Source organism: Centropristis striata, chromosome 11, assembly GCF_030273125.1.
Source record: "Centropristis striata isolate RG_2023a ecotype Rhode Island chromosome 11, C.striata_1.0, whole genome shotgun sequence".
Classification (NCBI taxonomy): domain Eukaryota; kingdom Metazoa; phylum Chordata; class Actinopteri; order Perciformes; family Serranidae; genus Centropristis; species Centropristis striata.
The window spans coordinates 16,607,910-16,631,345 of NC_081527.1; the positions used below are offsets into that span (position 1 = coordinate 16,607,910).

A 23,436-nucleotide genomic window follows, 5' to 3' on the forward strand; every position below is an offset into this window, starting at 1 on the left:
TCTGTTTTATTTTGGGGCATCATTGGACCACATGCTGAGGATTACAACTCTGAATTAAAAGTTAAAAAGAACATAATGAGGCAGGCATCTGAATATATTCAGAATAAGTTTCCCTCATTTGGACCAGGCAGTGTGAGCAGATAGCATCAGTAAGTTAGAAAGAGATAACATTTAATTTATGTCTTTAACACTGAAACTTCCCTACTTATCTCTCTTTTTCTCTAACATGGGCACCAATCAGCACAAGGCATATCTCTTTCTGTATCTGAACGTCTCTCTGTTACGTGACGTTGACGTAATCTTCATGCCTGGTGCCGTCGATCACAGTGTAAGTGTTGCAAGAGATATTGACGCTTACAGTTTTATTAATTAGTTGCAAAAATTATGCATTCAGTTCACCTTTTACAAAAAAAAAGAGCACATTCAATTAACGCATGGTGCGTTCATCCACAGCACTGGCATTTTCCAGTAGAGATTCTCATTTACACCTCTGAACGAGAGAAGTGAACGTCTCACGCTGTTTATTAAAGATGTGAAATCAGCACATTTTGAACTCAGAGTCACAGCTTTACTTTTTTTTTAACCATAATCCAGCCTCCTTACTCCCACAATTCTGCCTGCCAGTAAAACCAGTGATAGAAAGTCCTTCTGCTTTAGGATAAGAAAAGAAAAGAAAACTTCACTCGCCTTTTCAAGGTATGGAAACTATTTCCGAGAACACAACAGAGAAAATGTTTCCTTTTCTTGTACAGATAATAAAACTAGTTCGACAAGTTTGAAACTGTGACGCAAGACTGTTGTTGACCTCATACTTCACAAAAACTGTCTCCTTACTTAAAGATGGAGTCTCAGCTGATACAAAACACAGATTTAGACAGATAGGTTAATACAAAAACTTATAATGCAGACCTTGTATTTGTCTTTGCAATAAATACAGCAAATATACACCATTCAAGCTAGAAAATTCACCCAGGTTTGATTAATTGTTAGAATTTAAATTGTATTTTGGAATATAATCTGCTTTGGATTGCCTTGTCATAGTTGTTTTGTTACATGTGTGCACTAAAATCCAATGCCTTGCATATTATCAACTAATCCTTAAAATATGATGATTCTGTGATTTAGCTCCTACTAAAAATAATGTATAAATATCTACTAATTGCCATAATGAAGATTGGATTAACCTTACCATTGCTATAGGGAGAATATAAGAAAGGATATTGACATTTTGGCTTCCTGTAACACTGTTTACTAAATTAAGTCACACTGGCCTATACTGACACTACCATGAGCTGCTGCGTCACAAGAGCTATTTAGAGTTTCTAGTTTTTCACATCTTTATCAAAGCTGTGAGGAGGAGTCTACGTGCTTTACACTGCATACACTGTTCAGTTAATGAAGTTATTCTTGCCAGTGTATAGAGGCTTTGATGATGAACTCACTCTGGGGGTGACAGCGATGTTACAGCTGAGGGCTGCAGGGCAACAACAAAAAGGTCATGTTTGGAAGCTCCTCTTTGTAAATAACAGTGGAGCAGCAGAGCTGGTTTAGTACTCGATTGTGTCACATGAAACATGATGTTTCAAATGGCAAAATCCTTGAGGATAGACGTAGAGTCAGGGATCTGTATAGAGCACAACAGAGCAGTGTGGTCTATATGCTTGTCATTCAAAGCCTGTAGCACACATCAGCTGTTTACAGCTACAAGAGTTTGAAAATACACCATCTGGTGAGAGGTAATGTATGTGCTGTCTTCATGATGCACCTGGTGCAAAACTAGGGTGTTTTTAATTCTTGGCAAAAGACAGTTTCTTGTTTTGTTTTTTGTTTAAACTTCTCATAAAGTAAAAAATGATTGCACAATGTAATGGCTGCAGAAAAATGACACAATCAGTGTTTTGGCTTGGTTTCCTATAAGCCTCACATTCACTATGCAATTCTATCTGCCACAGAGGCCAAACTCCCAAGAAAATTAAGGCTCGATTTACAGCACAAAGGAATACTATACTTACGAGGGTAATAAACACAGAGGCGCCGTAGTCTGAACCAAGACGATAAACTCTTTATTGTCTCCCGGCGCGTTGCAGATTCACTCCTTTCATTCTCATCTTTCACAATAAAAGCCCTAGACAGAGACTCTGCATCATTGCATTCCGGAGTGAATTTTGCTAAGAAATAACAGTAGCTGTACCGAGGTAGCAGAACAACATTCAGTCGGCGTTCATTCTATCAGATCATAGATTATTTGGCATACCAAGGTGGCCCTTGCAAGTTGGCACTGTCACTTCGCACATTTCTTGCCAATACTTCCTACTCTATTGAATAGACCTTTTAGACTTCCTTTCATTGCAGTTAAGGGTCAAGCTACTTAACAAGATGGAGAATGGTAGAGGAAACATGCTATGGGAGAAAATGTATTTTACTTGGTATGATTATAGCAATGAAATCCTGAGGCAGATCATGCCAGCCTTCTTAAAACAAAAGAATATCATCTGCATAGTGGTGATCTCCATCACTTTAAACATGGCCCAAGAGCTTTAGAACTGGTAAGAGAGTTTGACTAAGTCGGGGGAAAATTGCATTTAAGCATGCAATTTTTTTCTCTCAATGGGATAATTGTTACTTATCCCCACCGCCAAAAACTTGCGTAACAGTTACATTTTAGTTACAAAAGAAAAAATATGCACAAATATTATATAGGTGCATCGCAACAAATAAGATTATAGGAAAGTGTATTTATGCAAGTAATTCAATTCAAAAAGTCATAACACATCATATAGATCCATTTCATACAGAATGGAACTTGTCTTACATTTAATTTCTTCCAATTATGATTATGGCTTACATCTAATGAAGACCTAAAATTCAGTGTCTCAAAATTTGAATTACAAAAACTAATTTTAAAAATTGTTTAATATGGAACCGTTTGCCTCTGAAAAGTACTTTTCCATCATATTCCAATGTATTGAGATGCACCTGTATATCAAGAGGTAGCAGAATATACTTTTTGGTGTTCATTCTTCAATCCTAGGAAATCAGGAAATCAGTGAAACAAGTTCATTTTCAATAAACTTTAATTTGTCCCATTTTCCCCCAAATACGTTACATACAAAAGGTGATTGGAATTAACATTTTGTGTCAAGACCGTAACATTTACACAACAATAAATAAAAAACATGTATAAATTAAAAATAAATAAACAGGATATTATGTGCCAAAAAATAAAGACTCTTCTGAATTGGCAGATGGCTTTCACAATGTTGGGTTTTTTGAAAACACATGTACGTAATACTTGCATTCCAGGTCACAGTTTTTAGGATACAACTCTGGGTCGAGAAAGCAATGTAAACCGATAAGGATTACAGTACAGTACAACAAAGTACAATGTTTTCTTTTTTCCATAGTAGATATTTCTGGGATATATACTTATGATACCAGTTGTTCTAAAAGCTTATACAAGGTAGTGAGATTGTAGTGCTATTGGACTTACTTTTTAAACTTTTCTTAAAGTACAAAAGTAAATCCCACCTGTAAAACCCATCTCTCAAATCTTGTTTGTATCCAGCTTGACATTCACAAAGGGTTGTTATTGCACTATACAGACATCCCTCAGAAAGGCACTTTTATCCCCCCTCCCCACCCTCATTCAACAGTTGTTTACCAGCACATGTGTGGCACACACACATTCTCCTACTGCATGTGAATTTAAAACTGAATCATTTAAAAAAAAAAATACAAAGAAAATGCCTTTTGGTATCTAGTTAAAAACAAATAAAATCAGTGGTAGTAAAATGTTTCTTTCCTGATGAATTTACAAAAAGAAAAAAAAAGTGCAAAATCGTGTTGCTCCCATAGCCCCTTTAGTATGCCGTGTACCACAGTGAAATTTTTAACAACTAAAACAAGACAAGTGATGTTGGATCAAAAGAAGCAATAACCTTCTCCAAATCTTAGCATCATTATCATCAAATAAGGCCAGGAATGTTATTTGTGCATGTGAGGTCAAGATCGTAGTGTGATCCTTTAGTTGGCTCAATTTTCTTTTTTTAAAATAAGAAAAAAAAAAAATGAATGTGTGCACCTTAGTCCAAACAGGCCAGAAACCATCCGAGGGTAGGAGGGTCTCCCTCTCCAATCAAACCACAGTTCTTCCCAAAGCATCTCTGCTGACAGATCACAGCTCCAGTGCATGTCAACGGCGTGAATGACCTTGCTGCTAAAATACTTTTAAGGAGAGCCTAAAAAGAATTTCAGCTGCAAGATTTTCCCTGTTCCGTTGCAAGCAAATATGACAATTTTAGTGTTTAGATACCTTTGAGAAACCATGCCTGGATTATCGGCTATCAGGGGACGCTGAAAGCTGCAGGGTAGGTTGGTGGCTTTGAAAGATCCAGCCAAGAAGCAGTGGCTTTGAGTGAGTGAGGGAAGGTAATCAGGTGTTCATGTAGGCTTCTGCCTGTCAAGGATCCATCATTTCAGGCCAGGTAGGAGTCTCTTTTTTCAGGTATCAAAACCTTCCAGGTGGATACCTTTGAGGCAAAAGCTGGACAGGCACAAACCCTTGAGGCAGATGCTGCATTGGGCAACCTCCTGACTGCTTGATGTTTATCAAGGTCAATCAATTTGATCATCAGCTGCCTAAGCACCAGTACAGACAAGAATATTTGCTCAGCTCCTCTGAGCAGCTTGCCATCAGTCAACTGAACAGGCGTCAGCTCGTCCCGGCACTGCCTTGAGAAATTGTATCAACCAGTCAGGCTGCCTAAGAAGAGGTGTAAACCAGTCAGGTCGCCTCCAAGGCATCAGGCAGCCTGGGAGGCACTGAACCGGGATCTCAGGCATCAGCATGGTGTTGGAGCAGCTGCACCACGTATCGCAGCCGGTGTCTCAGTTCGGAAGTGCAGCCCATCTCATTCAGCATGCTGAGGAGGTAAGTGTATGAGACGCGCTCCCGGCTGATGTAGGTGAGCAGGTAGGAGTCATCGGATGACTTGCACAGGATGATCTTTGTGTGGTCTGCGTAGAAGTTCACCTGGAGGGATTAAAAACAATTTACAATTAATGTAAAAGGACGAGGTCCAGCGTTGCCAAAGGGGGTAAATTGTTTCATGACTTTATTTAAACAACTTGTTCCATAAAAATGGGCATCTAGGACTCTAAATATAGAATTGCATGAGAATTTTCTAACCTGTAGAGTGCCATTATTGAAGAGCATGACGAGAGCATGGTCAGTTTTCACCCACTGGAGCAGCAGAGGAGGACAGCCTGATACTTGATCCTCACAGTGCAGATCTCCACCCTAAAGGAGGACAGAAAATATTTAGTTAGGATCACAGGATGTCACGTTAAAGCGCAGACTGCTTTGGAAATCTATACAAACTAAAAAGGAATTTTTTTTTTAAAGGGCTGCTCTGCTCATACCTCCATAAGGTTTTGCTCCATGTAGTTGGCCATGAGCTCTACGATTTGTTTCTGGCTGCGAAGCTGCTCAGGTAGAGATTCTGCAGGGAAAGTGAAGTGTTTGTTGTTGGGTAAGCAATAGTGGACTGTCCTGTTAGAGAGGAAGGGAAAGAAAAAAAACATAAGTTATGCTGTTCGATTGGAGAGGCTCAACTTTAATGATCAAAATGTAATAGTCTAATTTTCCCTATGTGGAAACCGTATTGGATCGATTCAGTTACTTTATCTTCATAAAAGGTACTTACTGTCGTTGGTCACAAAGACAGAGACGTGTTCCCTCATTGAAGAGCACACCGATGCTTTGGTTCGAGAGCTGGTAGCCGAAACCATATTTGTTTGAGTAGTCGACCCATTTAGTCACCCACAGGAAGGACTGGGGCCTGGACAAACAGGGCGGGTTTCTGGTGGCTGGAGAGATAAGAGATAAAAATGTTAGGCACTATGGAACAATATCACAGTGTATTAATATAAATCCTGAGTAAAAAGGACACTAAATGTAATGGTTATACCTTAAGTCTGTGAGTCAGCATTTTACAAACAAGATGCTACAAATGTCAAGAAAGCTAGATGATGCTACTCAAAATTTCCATTTATTTCTTCTGGTTAGTAAATTCAGATTGATGCGCCTAACATATTATTCTGTAGGCCACAAGTGCTCTTGCAGTCTTTATAGCGCTATAGTCCGTGCTCTCCTACCTGCAGGCATGGTGGCCAGGCAGCTGTTGAGAATTTTCACAGCAGTTTCAGTCACAGCTGCAGGAGTCAGGGCATCCTCACATGCTGAAGAGAAAAGAAGAATTACATTAAACGTGGATCACAGAAGACAAGGGAGTTAAAAAAATCTGCTCTGAAAGAAAAGTGCTGGTGCCTACGTTCAGTGCTGCTGGCCGTGGTGCCTGTGGTGCCCTTGAAGGAGCGAGAGATTGACTTCCTGGACTCCTCCTCAGCAGGAGTCGGCTCCAGAGGCACGGAGCTGACCACCTGACCGATGGGAGAGGGCACCTGAGGAGAAACATAGATATGATTTAATACGCATTTGTGAAAAGACAGCTATGGTGACAGCAGAGGACAGGTTAAAAAACAAAAAAACAAAACCATGAGCGTGATCTATTAATGCTTGCACGCTTTGTTTGTAGGTCTAAAAATGATTCAGGTGGAACATTTTTTTTTTAGCACAATTTGCCACAGCTTTAACTGCTTCACTGGTTTTGATCTTTTGCATCTTGCTGCCACTGCACACCGGTGAAACTTTTAATACCACAGTTTCCTTGTGTGCTTTACAAACATGCTGCTAGTTTGATATGTAGTTTCTAATGTCATGTTACCACAAAAAGCATTTTAGTAAAGACGCTTTTGACGACTACTTTGTGCTTCTTGACCACAACCTAGTCTCTCAGCAGCACAGACTCATTATCGAGCTGACAATGAAACATTCACACCAAAGAGCAAACAAGTAGTTCCTATTGGGCTCTATAAATAGCAACCAGACCAGCCTGATTAGGGATTGGCCAACAGAGCTTCCTGCTGCTGTGGCATTTAATTTCAGCTCTGCTTCAGAATCTTTGAAATTAATACATGAAGCGATTGTATGAAGTGTAGTAGGATTATATTACATTCATGTAGTAGAAAGAAAAGGGGAAGGATGTATTTTGTCAAATGTGCAGTATTCAGTTTCATTTATATAGTCACAAATACTCGAAAAACTGACCTCAATAAGTCTTTTGCACTTGAGTTTCTCACTAAATATTAACACATTAAAAACATTTCACTTGTCTGTTGACAACTTGAAGGACTTCTGGGCCAATACAGAATCTAACACACTGCAGTGCCAGTTTAACAAAGATAAATAGCCAGAAAAACAAACTTCAAAATCCTTTTAAGAAGGATGATTACTTTTGAAATATCTGTATAATTAGAAATCTTAATTCAAATAATATGGCTGCCCCATATTCAGTGAGTCTAAGCTGGTTTTCAAAGCTGGTATTTGCGAGGCTATTCTTAGAGAGAGAAAAAATCCCTTTGCACTTGGATTCAAAGCAATTGTTTGTCATGGAAATATGTACTTCTGAACCATATGTGGAGTGGGACAGTATTATCTTTTTAGTACCTGAACCTAACCTATTTTGTTTTAGGTAAACAAGGTCAACTGGAAACATTTTTTACCTCATTGGGTCCCACTGTTTTGTAGCTGATCTGCCTGTTGATGGAACATTTAACGATGCCAGACACCAGCTTGGAAATGTCTTTGTCATCTTTTTCCTCACATGGAATCTTCTCCACTGCAAAAACAAAGATTCATGCATTGTAGTCACAACAAATATGTTCAACCAATATCGACACTATGTCAGGGAAATGCTTGAAAGAACCCTGAAACCAAAACAATCCGGCTTTACCGTTTAAACATTTTTAAAACATCCTTGACATCTTGTGAGTCAAAACCAGATCGACAAGATGACAAAAGGGACAAATATGTGACCGAAAGGTGACATTCAAAAGAGGTGACCTAGTCTATTGTATCAGTCACTTGACTGCTGTGCTGCTGCTTACCTTTCGCCTTCTTCTTGCCAAAGAAGCTCTTTGCCATTTTAGTGAAGAATTTCTTGGCAGGGCTGGGGGGGTGGAGCTCTGGCACCATCACGCAGCTGCTGGGGGGAAGCTTATCAGGAGTGAAACCCTAGAAGAAGAAGAAAGGCAGAGAGGGTGAGGAAGATGTAAAAGGGATAACAGGATGATGGATCGAATGCTGACATGCGATATTCTGTTATAGTTTTCAAACACCATTGTCCCCTCCCCCTAAAAAGGCCATATGATCTTAAGCCAATGTAAATAAATGGATTAAAGCATCAAATCTAATCAATGTTTCTTTTTAACTAGCAGGACTTATGCGTACTTTGTTGAAGAAATCGTGGTTGAGGATTTGGTCCAGCGTGAGCCTGTCGCTGGGGTTTTTCTGTAGGATGCCTGAGATGAGTTTCTGTGCAGAGGGGGAAATCGAGGATGGCAAGTTGTAGCGGACTTCCTTTATACATTTATAGGTCTCCTTCAGGTCAAGAGTCTCAAAAGGAGGGATTCCGCACATCAGTGTGTACCTGAATGGGATAAATCATGGAAACAAAGGGTCAACTCACGATCCAAAACAATGATTCAGACTAAAAACAATCTAGTGGTTGGGTACAATGTCGTCATTCCCACATAGAGATAAGACTAAGCTAAGATAAAAACCTGTTCCTCAAAACAAATGTTATTTCACACATGATTGAACAATTATGTTACTCACATGACGCATCCGAGGGACCAAACGTCAGATTCCGTGCCGTGGCCCTGTCTGTTGAGCACCTCAGGGGCCAAGTAGTTGGGAGTCCCACAAATTGTTCTGAGAAAAAAAACCCAAGTACAGGATGGATTTAATGTCTCGATTTACTTTCTGTTCTGTAAATGCATCATGCAGTGAAGGAAGTAGTGGTTAAAGCATTTTTCTTTCTGCTGCACTCAATCTTCAGGTATTCCACAGGAAGGTGTCAAACTGGTATTGAAACTCTGCTTGAAGCGCTACATTCAACTGCCACTTGGAAACCGGTTTAGTTAGGTACTTACTGGGGGGAAAGCAGTGGGAGGAGGAATGTGCTTGGTAACTGACGTAATGGTTTTAGGCCAATATGCATTATGCAAGTCTAGAAAATGGCTACGACTGTCATGTTGTAATGAAAAGTTATGCTTATGGACGGTATCTAACAGTCGTTCTCCATTAAAGGCTAAATTGTTCACAGAAGCTATTCTAAATTTTTGAATATTGTCTCCATTGTCAACTGAAAAAATATTTAATCTACATGTACATGATCCATTTTTATTATACATGTTTTTAGTTTATTTTCTTGCTGATAAAATAAAAATTTTGTACTGTACTGCTGCTAAGTATCGATATTATTTGTATAATTTACATGTATTTAATAATAGATATAGGGTGGGATGGGTGGCTGGTGGAGTATTAATAGTATGAAAAAGTACTGAGAAAAATACTTTTGTATTTAAAATATAGTCATAGTAAACTAGTTAAAAAGTCATACTTTTTCCTCTGCTCGACTGTCTCCAGCTTGGCAGCGAGGCCGAAGTCTCCCAGCCGCAGCTCCATGTTCTCATTGACAAAGAAGTTGCCTGAAAGAGACAAAAACATTTGTCCAGTCAGCATTCCATGCATAACATGTGCCGGCCCAAAAGTCACAGCAAATTCCTGGGATGCCTGCTGTGCGTTCGTACACTACATTTCAGTCATACGCTTACATACCTAGTTTGAGATCTCTGTGCAGGATCCCTCTGCTGTGGAGGTACTTGAGGCCAGATATGATCTGTCTGAGGTAATATCGCACTTCTGGCTCTGTGAGCGTGTGTCTCGCCTTCCAAATGTGTGCCAGGGACTGCAGAAAGAGCAATGAGTGAACTGTCAACCCGGCATCCATCAGTGGGACTGTACAGTACAACGCTGCTGCACAAAACATCACACACAGCCGCAGTAGCACAGAAGTTAGACACTGCTGAAATTCAGGTGGATGCCTGGGACTCTTTATCAATAATGATTAGGCTGTTGGCTTGTAAAATAAATAACTACAATATGTATAGTCTCTGGCTGCCCCCCCTTAGTCGATCTGTCAAATAATCTATTGTTTTGGTCTTCAAGCATGCTTTTTTCCCAAGCTGAATGAATTATTTCCAAGAAACGTATAAGTTGCACCTAACCTAACACCTAATCTGATTACACACCAAAACTAACAGTTGATCAACTAAGAATGTCTTTAATCGAGGACAGCCCCAATAGTAGAGATACAAAGCAAGCTGTATGAGCAAGCAAAACGTCTGCAGGCTGTGCAGACTGTTCTAGAGATTTCCAAAGTCTCACCTTCCGACTGCAGAGCTCGAGGAAAATGTAGATGTTTTCTTGGTCTTCAAAATGATGAGAGAATTTCACCACATGCTTGTGCGACAGGGTTTTGTGGAGCTCGATCTCATTCGTGATCTGTTCAAATTTGACACAGTCCGTCAGTTTGAGTGCATATTTCAATACAGATATTGAATTCAGGTTAAGCGTGGGCCTCTGCAAGGAGCAAACAAGCTCTGTCACGTACCTTGTCCCTTTGGTGTGGTTTGGACACCCTGCTCTGTGGAATCACCTTCACGGCGTACATTTTGTTGCTGGATAAGTCTGTCATCTCATAGCATCGAGCAAAGCCACCCTTAAAGGAGACAAACAGGATGATCAGTAAAGAAAGCAGCAGGTCGAAAACCTGCAATGCCCATAAATAATCTGCCTCAATGGCAAGTCTTTGATGTGAGGAATCAATAGCTGTACAGCCACCAACATGATTTAACAAAGATTTTAACAATTCTGAAAGGCTGCTGTGAAGGAAAAGGTACATAGGAAATAAATCTGGCATTCAATCTCACATGCATCATTCTATAATCAAGATAATCAATTGCCAGGCATGTTTCATTGCCCTGTGTGCTCTGATATGCTCATAAAACCCGACGATTTACCTCCAATACCATGTTTGCTGCAGTTTATTCACACACATTTCTAGATGCAATCAAGACTACATATGCTTGAGGACATGAGGGCTGAGGCAGACAGGGCTGCTGCATTCATTAACCGTGAAATTGACGGAGACGTTTCCAGCTCTGCGGCAGGCAGCAGAGAAAAAAAAAAAAGAGACTTGGCTGGATTCCCGACGCAGCGTATCGATGACGAGCAACATGTTGATACAGTCGCTCCATTCATACATCGCACATACAGTGTCAAAAATCATTAGAGTGGCGATATTGTAAAGATAGGAGTCATGGCATAGGCAGGCAGATACATTAATGGGTTAATGGTTGGCCGAGGTGTCATTAAAACCCTAGGATTCTTATAAATTATACATTTTTCAGCTTTTATAAAAGGTAATCATGTGTGGGCACGGGAGCTGGGCACACCTTGCGCCTGATTCATTCAGCAGTGACGCGCACAGCAGGGGCGGATTGGCCACATCCACCACGAGGTCATTCCTTATTCCCGCATTAACACCTGGAAATGGCTAATGATGAATTTTAATCATAAACAGCTTCCGTATCGGCCTAGAACAGCGACTCCTTCATACTAAGTCTACATCCATGTTACTCCTCAAAGATCCCTATGGGGAAGCGGAACAAGCACATGTAAAAAAATAATTAAAAAAAGAATGTAAATCTTCGTACCTTTCCCAAAAGCTTCCCTTTGCTGTATGATCTTCCCGTTTTGGAGTCTGTCACCACCTGGGCCAGCTCTGGTTTGATTTGCTCGGGTTTATTCCTGCTGGTTTTCACCGGGGCAGAGGACTGTTGGGGTCCACGCTCCGGAGTAGGTTTAAATAAATCCGCATTCATTGCGTGGCATGAAATACGCTGCGCCGCGGTGAAACAACTGGTATCCATTTAACACCGTGGTACAAACAAGCAGTTCGTCTGTGTATGTATATATATCCCTTTCGCTTTTTTCTCAGTAGTTGGTCTGGTGCGTAAAGATGCGTCCGCCTCGTCCAACTGTATCCATCTGGCATGTCTGGGCACGAGCGCTCCCAGGCTATATAGGCGAGCAGCGACGTCACGGAGCAGGGGGCGGGGCGAGGTGGTGCACTGGTGGAGAAAGTCCAGACGATTTGCTCAGACAGAATCTGAAAAAAAAAAACATTATCTGGAAGGTAAGAAAAATATGAATGAAACAGGTCATGAAAAATATTCGGTTTATCTCACGTTGATTTATCTCGTGTGTCAGTGCAGCTGTGAAGCCAATGACACGCTGTAACCCCAGTTGAGGGGCTTTCCAATGTATTTCATCTTTAATCTACACTCACATTTTATTGAATGGGTCCCTGCGAATCATAGGAGAATTGTCTTTATTCTAATGCCAATTATATTAAGTCCTCGTTGTTTTTTTCTTAAAATATAAATAAAGTTTGGTCTTTTAATTATTTAAAGGGACAGTTCACCCCAAAAATCAATAATACATATCTCTTCATTACCCCTAGTGCTATTTATCAAGATTGTTTTGGGGTGAGTTGCTGAGTGTTAGAGATGTCCACTGTAGAGCACTGTCTGCCTTCTAGGTCAGTCTAGATTGATAAATAGCATTACATGTAAGATGACCAATATGCATTTGATTTTGGTGAACTGTCCCTTTAAATATCCCATCCAGACATGTATTAAGACATGTGTACATATAGGCTGCATTGAACAATAATGTGTGCCTGATATGTTTAATTAAAAAAAATTATAATTTCCACATTAAAATTCTTAGAAAAGGAATATGTTTGGTAAACTCATTAAAATGCCAAAGTCTATGAATATGCAAATTCTGTTCATTTGTAAAGATTTCCTGCTAGACACAAAATGTATCATTCTTCACTGCAATCCAATTCTCAGTGTGTGTGAGAGAGAAATCCCCGAAGAAACTCATGACAGCTGCCACCTGGTGGATAAAACGTGCAGATTGAAAGCTTGTTCTTGCTCTGCAGAACTTTGTGTAAATTATTTAATACTTTATTCATTAGTCTACATTGTGCAGTGAACATGAACCATAAAAGCTGTATCATATTAGAAATAATAATCTATGTCACCTTTTTTGTCAATTAGTGTCAGGAACCTTGCTTTTCTTACTATGAATGCGTTCCAATACACATTCTACCTTACTAATTAGTCAAAAAGATTAAGTATGCCAAAAGACCAGGATGTCCTATTACATTGGGTCACATTTTCTAGCAAGCAAGCCAGCATACCAGACCTGATGACAGCATGAATGGTGAAGTCAGACTTGTCTAACAAACGGCTGGTGAAACACTGAGTAAAATAATCTAACCTCAAAATCAGAAAACAAACAGAGGCAAAGCAAACTCAGTTCAAGATCTGTATTTTGGAGAATGTCATGAACAACCTGAGGACAGGCAACAATACATGTAAGACTGTAACAAAAGCCAAAGTAAAATTATAAAAACATACATTTTAGATATTCACAAATGCTGGAGGGAAAAAGGCAACATATACAGTGCTACCCTATATATAGGGTATAGGGTATAGGAATCATAGTGGAAAACTGTCCAACACTATGGAAATGCACATTAAGGAATTGGAAATAATGTGTTTGAGCATTACACTATGCAACAGAAATGGGTACAATGCATTAAATGTCAAACAAAGACTTAGGCAGTATTGTTAATTATTACACTGGACTGATGCAAGAGCTGTCCTGTCTTTGCAGCTGTCATTTGAGCTTTTTATGTAGTGGAAAATAAAAGGCTGGTATGAAGACGTTAACAGAAGTCAGAAAAGCCCTCTGGTTGTCTTCGTTATAGGAAGATGAGTATGACTTTGGCAAATGTACACTTGCAAACATCTTAAATATCAGCTCAGTTTTGCTGCACAGGAACAATATTAAGATATGACTTTATAGAAGATTTCTCACATACTGAATTGACCTTGGTCCAATTTAAACTAGGAATTACTAATAGATATTAATCTCAAGACAAACAACTGCATTGTGGTCCTTTAATCCATTACTTATCAAACTGGTGAAATGCAGTGGTATTTTGCAGTTAAGGTCGCCATCTGCTGGACATTGCCATGATATTTGTACAGGCATTTTCCATGCAATTTATTGAAGGTCCCTCTATTGTGTCCCATGACAATCAGGGCATTGGTAGTCTGATATTTAAAGCAGGGTCAAAATGAGGCCATCCAGGGTTTAAACATTAATCCCAAATACGTTATTTATGAGTGGACACTGAATTTCTAGATTTTGTAGTAATATGATTTATATATTGGACTTCAACCCATAACATTTAGTCTTCAAGTCTTGTCAGGTACATCCCTGGCAGGTCTCCCTTGGTCCTGCTGTGGACACGCAGCAAGTCCAGTTCAGAAGTCCATCATCTCTTCTCCTCGAATTTTCTTCTCCTGGGACTCTGACCAGGCTTTGTTGATGGTTCTCTTCATCTCGTCATCTCCCTCCGAGTAAATCTTCTTCAGCATGTTCATTAGGCCATCGCTGGGGTCAGCATTCTCATCAACCGTGGGCTTGCTGTTGGGGGACAATAGGAGAACAGTTTATTTTGAGTGTATTAGAATAGTTTGTATTCTCTCTATATACAGTGACACCTCGCTCACAGATGTGGTACTGCACTGTCATGTCTGAGTGCTGGAAATACTAGCAAGATGCCCCTCCCTGCTTTGTGCAAATGACTTGAATTAAAATATTCCTCATTTCTTTGGACTCACTCTTTGTCTTTAGACTGCTTTTCCAACGCTGTTAGGCACTCCCACTTCTTTGTCGTCTGCTTCTTGCACATGAGCAGGATCATGTCTGTTTTTATCTGTTGATGGGAGAAAAGATGGTTACAGGACTTTCGAAAAGGCGACAAGACTTTGCTGCTGTATTTCCACCAGAATAAAGTAGATTGAACGGAAGTTAAAATGAGATGCTCATATTTCTCTGTTGCTGCTGAATCTAGGAGACATTCAGTCAGAAGTACTGGATGAATCAATGTAGTAAATCAATGATTATCACAGAGTTTGTTTCTATATTCTGCCATGCAGTAGTCACAAACTGTTTATTGTCGTTTAAAGGTGTACTGTACAGGATCCTGCCCACTGGCTGTATTTTCTCTTTTTTTTTACATTTAAATAAATATATAAAAAATAGTGGACAAAGGACATTCAAAAACGAGAATGTGGGGTTTGCTTGCACTTTCACTAGGCTGGGAGGAGGTTGATCAAAACACATCAGAAAACATCATCCTCTGCACATTTCTGATCCAGACAAAGGTTTATCATTAAAGGATTTAGTGTGTGCTAACAATCTTTCAAAATATAATAGTAACAAGAATGTAAAATTGAAAGAACAATCAAACTTAAGGAATTGAAAAGATAGTGTAATGGCTTGAATACTTTGGCCCATCCCATCAAATAACAGTCTACTCTTTAACAGATAAATATGTTGTATTCACCTTTTTATAGCTTTCCTTTTCATCGATTGGATACAACAGGTTGAGAATTGTCATCTGATGGTTTTTCCCATCGAGATCCTTTACCAGCACAGAAAATGATCTGCAAAAGAGAAGTTGAGCACATACAATTAATTGTATGGTTAGAAGTACATGAAGAATAATAAACACTGAACTTTTATAAATATATTTGTTGATTATCAACATACTTTTCTGTAAAGCTGACTTCCACATTTTCTGGTGGAATTTTGTGCACATCCTTCAGGGTCAGGTAAATTTTGACAAATTTCTCTGACTGGTCCCATGCTGCACAGAAGAGACAAAAGTGTTCACAAATTTGTGCAAAGATCATAAATGTTGTACTTAAAAGTCTTACTAAACAAGGGCATTATACCATAGTTGTTAATCTTGACTGTGTATGCTGCTTTAGAGGCAGCAGATGGGTCTGCATCTCTCCTGGCTTGTTTCTCTTTCTGTTGACGTTTGACTGCAAGCTCCTTCTCCACCTTCTTCTGCTCCTGCTGTAGCAGCTCCTGCACTCTTTTCCTCTCTGCCTTTTCCAGGAGTGACCCCAGCTCCAGCAAATCGGCCTCCAGCTGGTTGATCTGCATTGGGAAATGTGTTTGACAGAACATATTTTTTAGAAAATGAGTCAAAGCACAAGCATATAACGTAGGTTACGTTATGTGTCTGGGCTTGAAATTATGGCCATAACTAAACATTCATCGAATGGCTGGCTGCAGTCTGGACTCTGGGCAGGGTGTAACAAATTGGGGTAATTAATTATTTTGACTGATATTGCAATATGAATCAGCATATTGGAGGGAATTATATTTTTTCCATCATTACTTTAATTTTCATTGAAAATATATTTAAATGATCATTGTGTGATCTTTTTTTCAAGAATCTGTGCCAAAAAAAGACATTTTCTCAAGTCAATACGATACAATGTATAGGCTGTAACATCCCGCAATACTTATCTTAATACAGCTATTATTGTATTGAGTCCCTAGTACAAATCACCCTGTAACTGTAAATGTGAATTGTACACCACCACCATTGCTTTACTATGTAAGAATGCGTAGTACCTGCCGCCATTCGAACCAGCAGAGTAAATATAAGTGATATTTTTATTTTAGCCTTGGGGGAAGTATCGATTATATCTCTACAAACAAAGGATGTTAAAGCAGATGATAATCATAGTATGTCAACCAATACTGGGTCACTTACAACTAATACAGATGGATGAGCAATGATAGCCCCCTTGAGCCTTGTAAATATTACCTAATACACTCTTGACTCTCACATGGAAGAATTTCAATCATTCTCATGCTCATCATTAGCCTCAAACTGCTCTTTCTTTGAAGGACACCCTGAAGATGTTTTTCATTTATTTTGGTCCTGTCCTTTCTCAGCTAAATTATGGGAAGATATTTGTAACCTGTGTGATATTTGTAACCATTTGTCCGTGTGCTTTGAACATATACTGTTTGCTTTCACTGACTTTTCTTTTGCAAAAGAAAAACAATACCATATCACCAATTTCATGATACAGTTAGGCAAATGGCATATCCATAATGTCGTTACGTTAATCAAAAACCTCTCTTTCTTGTCTTTGAAAATGAAACCAAACAATATATTAAGTCTATTGAGAAATCTACCAACATGAAAACTATAAAAACTTTGAATTTATGTACACTTTACAATGTTTTTGTATGAAAGCTTGCCTCTGTATTGTTGAAACCTCCTAACGGCGTTTTGTTAGTGTATTGTCTTGTATTGCACCATGTTTCTTTAATAAAGTTTTTTTTTTTAAATCATTAGCCTCTCAGTTAATATCACCTATCGAAATGAAAAAGAATCTACCGGTACTTCTATTACATCGCCGCTTTCATCTCGAATCGATGGAGACAGCCAGTGAGCTGTGACGTTAGCTAACTTTAGTTAACTGACAGAGTGTTCTGGTAAACATGCTATAGCTATTTAGCTCCCGACACATGATTCAAGACATGAGCAGGCACCGTTATCTGTGTCAAGTGAAGTATGATTAAAATATACATATTTCTACATAAAAACAACAGACACAACTTTTCGGGTCTCGTTGCTTGCTAAATTAACTAACGTTAGCTAACATAGCATTGCCTTTAGCGTTAGTTGAATCATATAACGATAGTTAAAGCTAAATCCAGACAATTGATCCCATACAAACCCCATGTTTGCACCGTCAGACTATACAAAACGGAATAAAAACACGCTGTTTACCTGTTCGGTCAGATCCATTTAGGCTTTCAGTTATGTTAGCTAGGCTCAGAAATGTGTTTGTGTCCTCTTCCCGGTGAGTCCGCAGCACTTTCTCCCTTTTCTCTTTGACTATTGACGGTTGGCAACTCAGCCTTTAGGTGCACTACCGCCACCCACTGGACAAAATGTTGACAGCCATAAAATATACATATCAAAAATTAATATCAATGTTCTTTTAATTAGTGAATTACAATACTTTATTTTTTGTTAAGCCTTTCAGACGAATAGAGAGTTTCTATCCCATCCCTACCTATTTATAAGAACCTACTCAGTTTATATGCAGATGATTGATGGAATCGACTATTTTCACCTCTCATTCAAAGTATCCCTTATGACAGTGGTTCCCAAACTGGGGGGCAAATCATTTCATTGTTCTCCAATGCTGCACTGTAAAAAATAATCTGTTTAATTTACGGGAAAATACTGTCAGCTGTAGTTGCCACAACTTCATCGTAAAAAATACAGTGAGTTGGTTTTCTACTGTAAATGTAAATGTAAATATCAGCAAAATCTGTAATTTAGACTGAATAAGCCTGTTATTTTAGGTTAATTGTGTCATTCATTCAGACATCATGGTATTTCTCCATAAATTTTGCATGAAAATGTTATATTTTTACGAGAAACTGTTTCTTCCAGTTTATGACAGAAAAAAGTAAAAGTTTTGGCTATTCTTTGATTTACGGTAATTAAAAGTGTCTAATACGGTGATATACAATTTTTAATTTTACACCCTATTTCTGATGTATTTGACAGTGTTTTCCTGTTATTTCTACAAACATTGCAACTTTTGGGGTACGAATTTGTATTGTTCATAGAGTATTTCTATTTATTGGCTGCTTTGGGAGGCTTTTGTGATTTTGATCTAGTGTTTTGCCAGTCTGGCCCTATATGATCTTGTTGAGTGTCATTTGATGCTCATCAATGCTTTTGTTTTATGCCATTTTAAGATGGCTTTCATTTTCAAAAATCATTTGCCTGATGAAGTGTTGGCACCCAAAATGTTGCAATAAATATGTCTTGCAAGTTAGACAGTTTGCAGAAGTGTTCTCACCCTTTTTTTTCTCACTTCTCAGACTAAATATTGTAACATAATTTGCTGCTATTCATCAACTACTTTGCACCATTTTTATGGGAAATTATATTCCTTTTACACTATGCGCTGTATACAAAATATGATCAAATATTTGAATGCCACATTTGAACACATAGCTCTCATGTTAGAGGATTCCTTGGTCACTTAACACTATTAAAGGGTAAATCACTTCTGATGGTGGAGGAAAGTATGTTTTCCTTGAGTACATAATACCATGAAACATAGCTACTCTTTATCAAATTCTACATTACACAGTAAATCATGACAGTTTTCAAAAAGGCTTGTAATGTACATTATTTATTCATCCATCTCAGAGTCCAGTCCTGACTGAGACTGGCAATTGCTCCTCTGAGTTAAATATTTTCATATTTAGAAGATAATAGCCTTCAGTGCAGATATATTCATGGCCTCAGCATATACAACATACACAAAATGTGGTTCAGTAATCTCACTTTAAACATGAAAACCTTCATTGCTTTTGTGTGTAGCAGTGGAACTGTTTTATTATAGTCAAAAACAGTAAAAACTCCAGACACTAAAAGGCCAAAACAAGTCTGTCTTGAATGCGGATGTCCTGCTCTTCTGAAACAGCCTCTTTTTTATCCCCAGTCACCACCTCGCTCTCAGAACCCCAGACATCTGGTTGTGGTCAGCTAAGTGACGGAAGATAATACGGCTCAGTCGCCACCTCCGCTTCACTGCCCGAGGTCTGGAAGTCATCACACACCTGTTGCGTATTCTCACAGGGCAGCTGTCCTTTGGCAATGCTGCAATTTCTTTATCTGCCACCTCCTGCAAAGATAATTACACTTTTTAGGAATTCATTGTTTATTTAATCTCCCAAATGATCACAAAAAATATTGCTCGGTTCTATAAAACACTGACAAAAAGTTGCAGTTGGAGTTTAAATACTGCTTTGTACCTGAAGCTCTTTGGGTAGGATGGTGTTTTTTCTCAGTGCATTGATCCGTAGCCTCTCGTCAGCATAGTCAAAGGCCATCTGTCTTCTTTTGACATCCCTCAGCATCCTCCAGTCCACATAGTAACCCCTCACCTGCTCCACCGCTCCCCAGCAGCTCCTCAGGGCCTGCACACATTGTTACAGCAGTTGTTATTGACAGCCAATATCGCGCACCTGGGTGCCATACACAGAGTGAATAGCTCAAACTGAGTTTCTTTCTAGATCCAAACCTAAAGTTACTGAATTTAAAGCCGTTTTGCAGACAGCAGATTGAAAACACTTATAACCGACACATACTGGGTACAGTAAGTTCTACCAATTTACAGGAAAACTAAAAATATTCCCAACAAATATATGCTTTTGAGTGCTAGGCCAATCATGTGGATTCATCCACACTGCTATGTGCTACGGACAAACACAGCATCAGCTATTGAACATACAATTAAGCCCATGACTATATTTATTTTACAGAAATCAGAGAACTGAAACAGTATACTGGTTTCATGGTATAACATGGAATGAAAATTGAGGGTTATCAAAACATGTTTATATAAAATATATGTTTTATTTATCTTCAAAATATATGTTTTATTTATCTTCAAAGGGGAGACTTTTTACACATACTTCTATTAAAATGTGTTTTTTTTCAATTATAATAAAATATCTGTGCAGACGAAAAAATCCCTCGTTGTCAGTGCTTTAATGGTGATTGTAACTACTACTAATAAAAATTTTGTTATACCTACAGTATACATGGAAACCATATTATTTTCTGAGATGGTTATCTAATGTGAAAATCTCATAGTTGCAACCCCAGTCAGGAGATAATGGTATAATCCAAATTCAGATGGGGGAAGGGGTAACTAATTGTGAGTAGTACAATTTGAAAACTTCTTGTATAGTACTTTATCTTTCATTAAAAAAGGTTAAACACGTGTATTTGTATACCTTGTACATAAATGAAATACCCATTTCACATAACAGTTAACAGTCAGCTTTTTTTATTTACTACTGTTAGAAATAATCTGTTATTCTGTCTGTTTTCTGTCTCTGTGCGTGGGGGGTCACTATCTGATTGACTAGACTGATTCACTAACTCTGTGTGTGCCCCCTCTCTATGCATTTATAGAATAATCATGTATGATGCTTTTGATACAATGATCATGTACTAATAGTTTTAAAACTATGATTACTCTAGATACATTTATTTTATCTGCCTAAACTTTCTGTGTCCTATTTAGACTAAGATTATATCGTCACAAAAATATACATTTTATGTTTTGTATTTTATGTGAACATTGCAAAAATCTGTGTCTCCACTAATGTCTCTGCAAGTCATAACAAGGCAGAAGGTTGCGTCTCAAAAGTTGTTCCAGGTCAGATCACGGACATGGTGTGCTGAAGCATAAAGAGAACTGTCTTCTCTTCTTGGTGACATGACGTGTCCTGATATTGATTAAAACTGACAAATCAACGGTTCGAGAGGGACGCACCTTCTGGAGAGTTTAACCCACATTTTTTATTAAACCTCTATTAGGATATAAAAAAGGGTTCAGAGAAAATAGAGGGGGTCCAGACTTCATGAACTGATCCGCCTTAATCATGTAAATCAGGGAAGTGTGGATTGAACCCAGAGACTCTGTAACTGCAAATTTCTTGACGTATTGTAATAAAATTATGTTAAACTGACTGCTCATCATTCCCCATCAAACGGTCTGCTCAGAGAAATAGGTGAGAGGATTTACTGTTGGAGTCAGATAATTTAATTTTAAAGGTTTCCTAAATGCATTTTTCAACACTACACCTGGGCCTCTGATTCACCTTCCGTCCTGGCACATTCCACCCTGACGGTCCTACCATAGACAGTCTATGGTCCCCACAAACTGCCAAACTGACGCCCTAGCTTTACCTGATAAGTTTCTCTCAGGGCTATGCATGTCCCTATCCAATATCATTTAAATTCATAATTCTTTGAGACTCATTTTCTGAATGTTTCAAAATGATGTAATGACATCTGCTTCAGTCGTTTACCTGCAAAAACAGTCTGACCATGATGAGATGGAATCACAGGTAAGGATACATAAGACACCGTTAGCTTCAGAAATAACTTGAGACATTTCACTGTCTTCCGTTGCCCTTATAAGCAGAGCCAATAAGACACTCCTCTTGCTCTTAACTACTTCACTAAATATATATCTAGTTATTTTTCAACAACTAAAAGGTGTTTGTTGTTACTAAGCAGGCTAACTAGCTTTAGCGAAGAAGCTAACGTCGGAATGCTAACAGGTAATACTAAAAACGTTGCTCTGTCAATCTTTCTCATATAGCCTTTTAATGCAGTCTTAATGGAAACACTCAAACCACAAAGTGCAGCATTAGAATAAGTAAGTTACCTGCTTTTGGGCGCTGACAGTAGAATAAAGGGCATTTAACCCCAAACATGCTATCCTGTGGGCTGCCATGTTGAATGATTTTGTGCTGCAAAATCACCGAAGGAGAATAATGACATTGGAAATATCTCCACCTATCGACCAGGAGGGGGAATAAACAATTGGTAACAAATTTCACAAGTTTTGTGCATCAATTCTATCCATCTTCATAAGTAATGTGATTTTGCTTCATTGGAGTTTGATATTTTGAATAATGGATAATCTAAAAGGTAGATATCCCCTGTGAAGAAATATGCTTGGTGGAATGTAACAAAGTACTTTTACTCAAGTAGCCTACAGTTTTGACATTATTGTGCTTTGTTTGAGTATTTCTAATTCATGCTACTCTAAACTTCATTTCCACTACCTCTCAGATGTATATATTTAACTTTTAACCTTGTTACATATGTTTATGTGCTCAAATTATATGATGTCGTACTTTGCCTAAAGTATCTCAGATTGGCTCCAGGTTGACGAACTACAACATTAAAATGCTCTTACATGTATAAATGAATGATAAAAACAGATTGATGTAGTATTCTAAAATAACATTACATAGTAAAAGTAGCAATTGTGCATAATAATGAGTACTTTCTCTTCTGATGTTTATTTAAATTAGCTAATAATACAAATGTAGTTTTAATTAAGTAACATTTTGAATTCAGGACTTATACTTGTTATTGAGTATTTTTAGACTGTGGTATTTCTACTTTTTCTTAATGTAGGGATGTGACTACTTCTTCCATCACTGTAAATAAGTGCTCCTGATACCTTCTGCAGGACAAACTGATTATGTGACAACTAGATTACCGCTATTAGATTGTGGTAACAGTGACGGCTACTTGAATTCAGCACCAGCTTTACTGCCCTTTTGCAGTTTTGACTTATGAGTCAGTTGAAGGTAGGAACCTGCATTTTTCGACAATTGTAATACTACTTAACAACCAACAGGTCACAGTGTTGTTCTATGGGTTTAAAGTCATACCTTCACATTCTCACTCCCCAGCAAAGCAGTGTGTGCAGACTCTTAACCTTATATCTGACCACATTATTAAATCTTCTGAATCTCAGACGTGTCTCTTCTCCCCGGATACTACTGACAATGAAACCCTGGTTCCTTAAGGTAGTACATATATAAAACAGCACACTTTGGTCTTCTTTTAACATATGGTTCAGCGGGGCACTGTCCTAAAA

General features: G+C 38.5%; 3 protein-coding genes across 3 annotated transcripts; all 3 read right to left on the reverse strand.

Moving 5' to 3' along the window:
• Window positions 1-3,056: 3,056 nt before the first annotated feature.
• On the reverse strand, window positions 3,057-12,012 carry plk3 (polo-like kinase 3 (Drosophila)). The gene is made up of 15 exons (XM_059345088.1): window positions 11,683-12,012; window positions 10,578-10,685; window positions 10,352-10,468; window positions 9,743-9,872; window positions 9,525-9,612; window positions 8,738-8,833; window positions 8,351-8,549; window positions 8,008-8,134; window positions 7,624-7,739; window positions 6,333-6,462; window positions 6,157-6,240; window positions 5,706-5,868; window positions 5,422-5,551; window positions 5,189-5,299; window positions 3,057-5,032 (listed from the first exon to the last, which is right to left on the reverse strand). Exons 1-15 carry the CDS (start codon window positions 11,896-11,898, stop codon window positions 4,835-4,837), a joined length of 2,013 nt encoding a protein of 670 aa, XP_059201071.1. The 5' UTR covers window positions 11,899-12,012; the 3' UTR covers window positions 3,057-4,834.
• Window positions 12,013-13,352: 1,340 nt separating this feature from the next.
• Window positions 13,353-17,836, reverse strand: cacybp (calcyclin binding protein). The gene is made up of 6 exons (XM_059344523.1): window positions 17,721-17,836; window positions 15,853-16,063; window positions 15,668-15,764; window positions 15,462-15,561; window positions 14,734-14,828; window positions 13,353-14,536 (listed from the first exon to the last, which is right to left on the reverse strand). Exons 1-6 carry the CDS (start codon window positions 17,736-17,738, stop codon window positions 14,374-14,376), a joined length of 684 nt encoding a protein of 227 aa, XP_059200506.1. The 5' UTR covers window positions 17,739-17,836; the 3' UTR covers window positions 13,353-14,373.
• A 1,295-nt stretch (window positions 17,837-19,131) lies between these two features.
• Window positions 19,132-22,325, reverse strand: mrps14 (mitochondrial ribosomal protein S14). Its single transcript, XM_059344861.1, has 3 exons — window positions 22,207-22,325; window positions 19,775-19,939; window positions 19,132-19,644 (listed from the first exon to the last, which is right to left on the reverse strand). Exons 1-3 carry the CDS (start codon window positions 22,273-22,275, stop codon window positions 19,462-19,464), a joined length of 417 nt encoding a protein of 138 aa, XP_059200844.1. The 5' UTR covers window positions 22,276-22,325; the 3' UTR covers window positions 19,132-19,461.
• Between the last annotated feature and the right edge of the window lie 1,111 nt (window positions 22,326-23,436).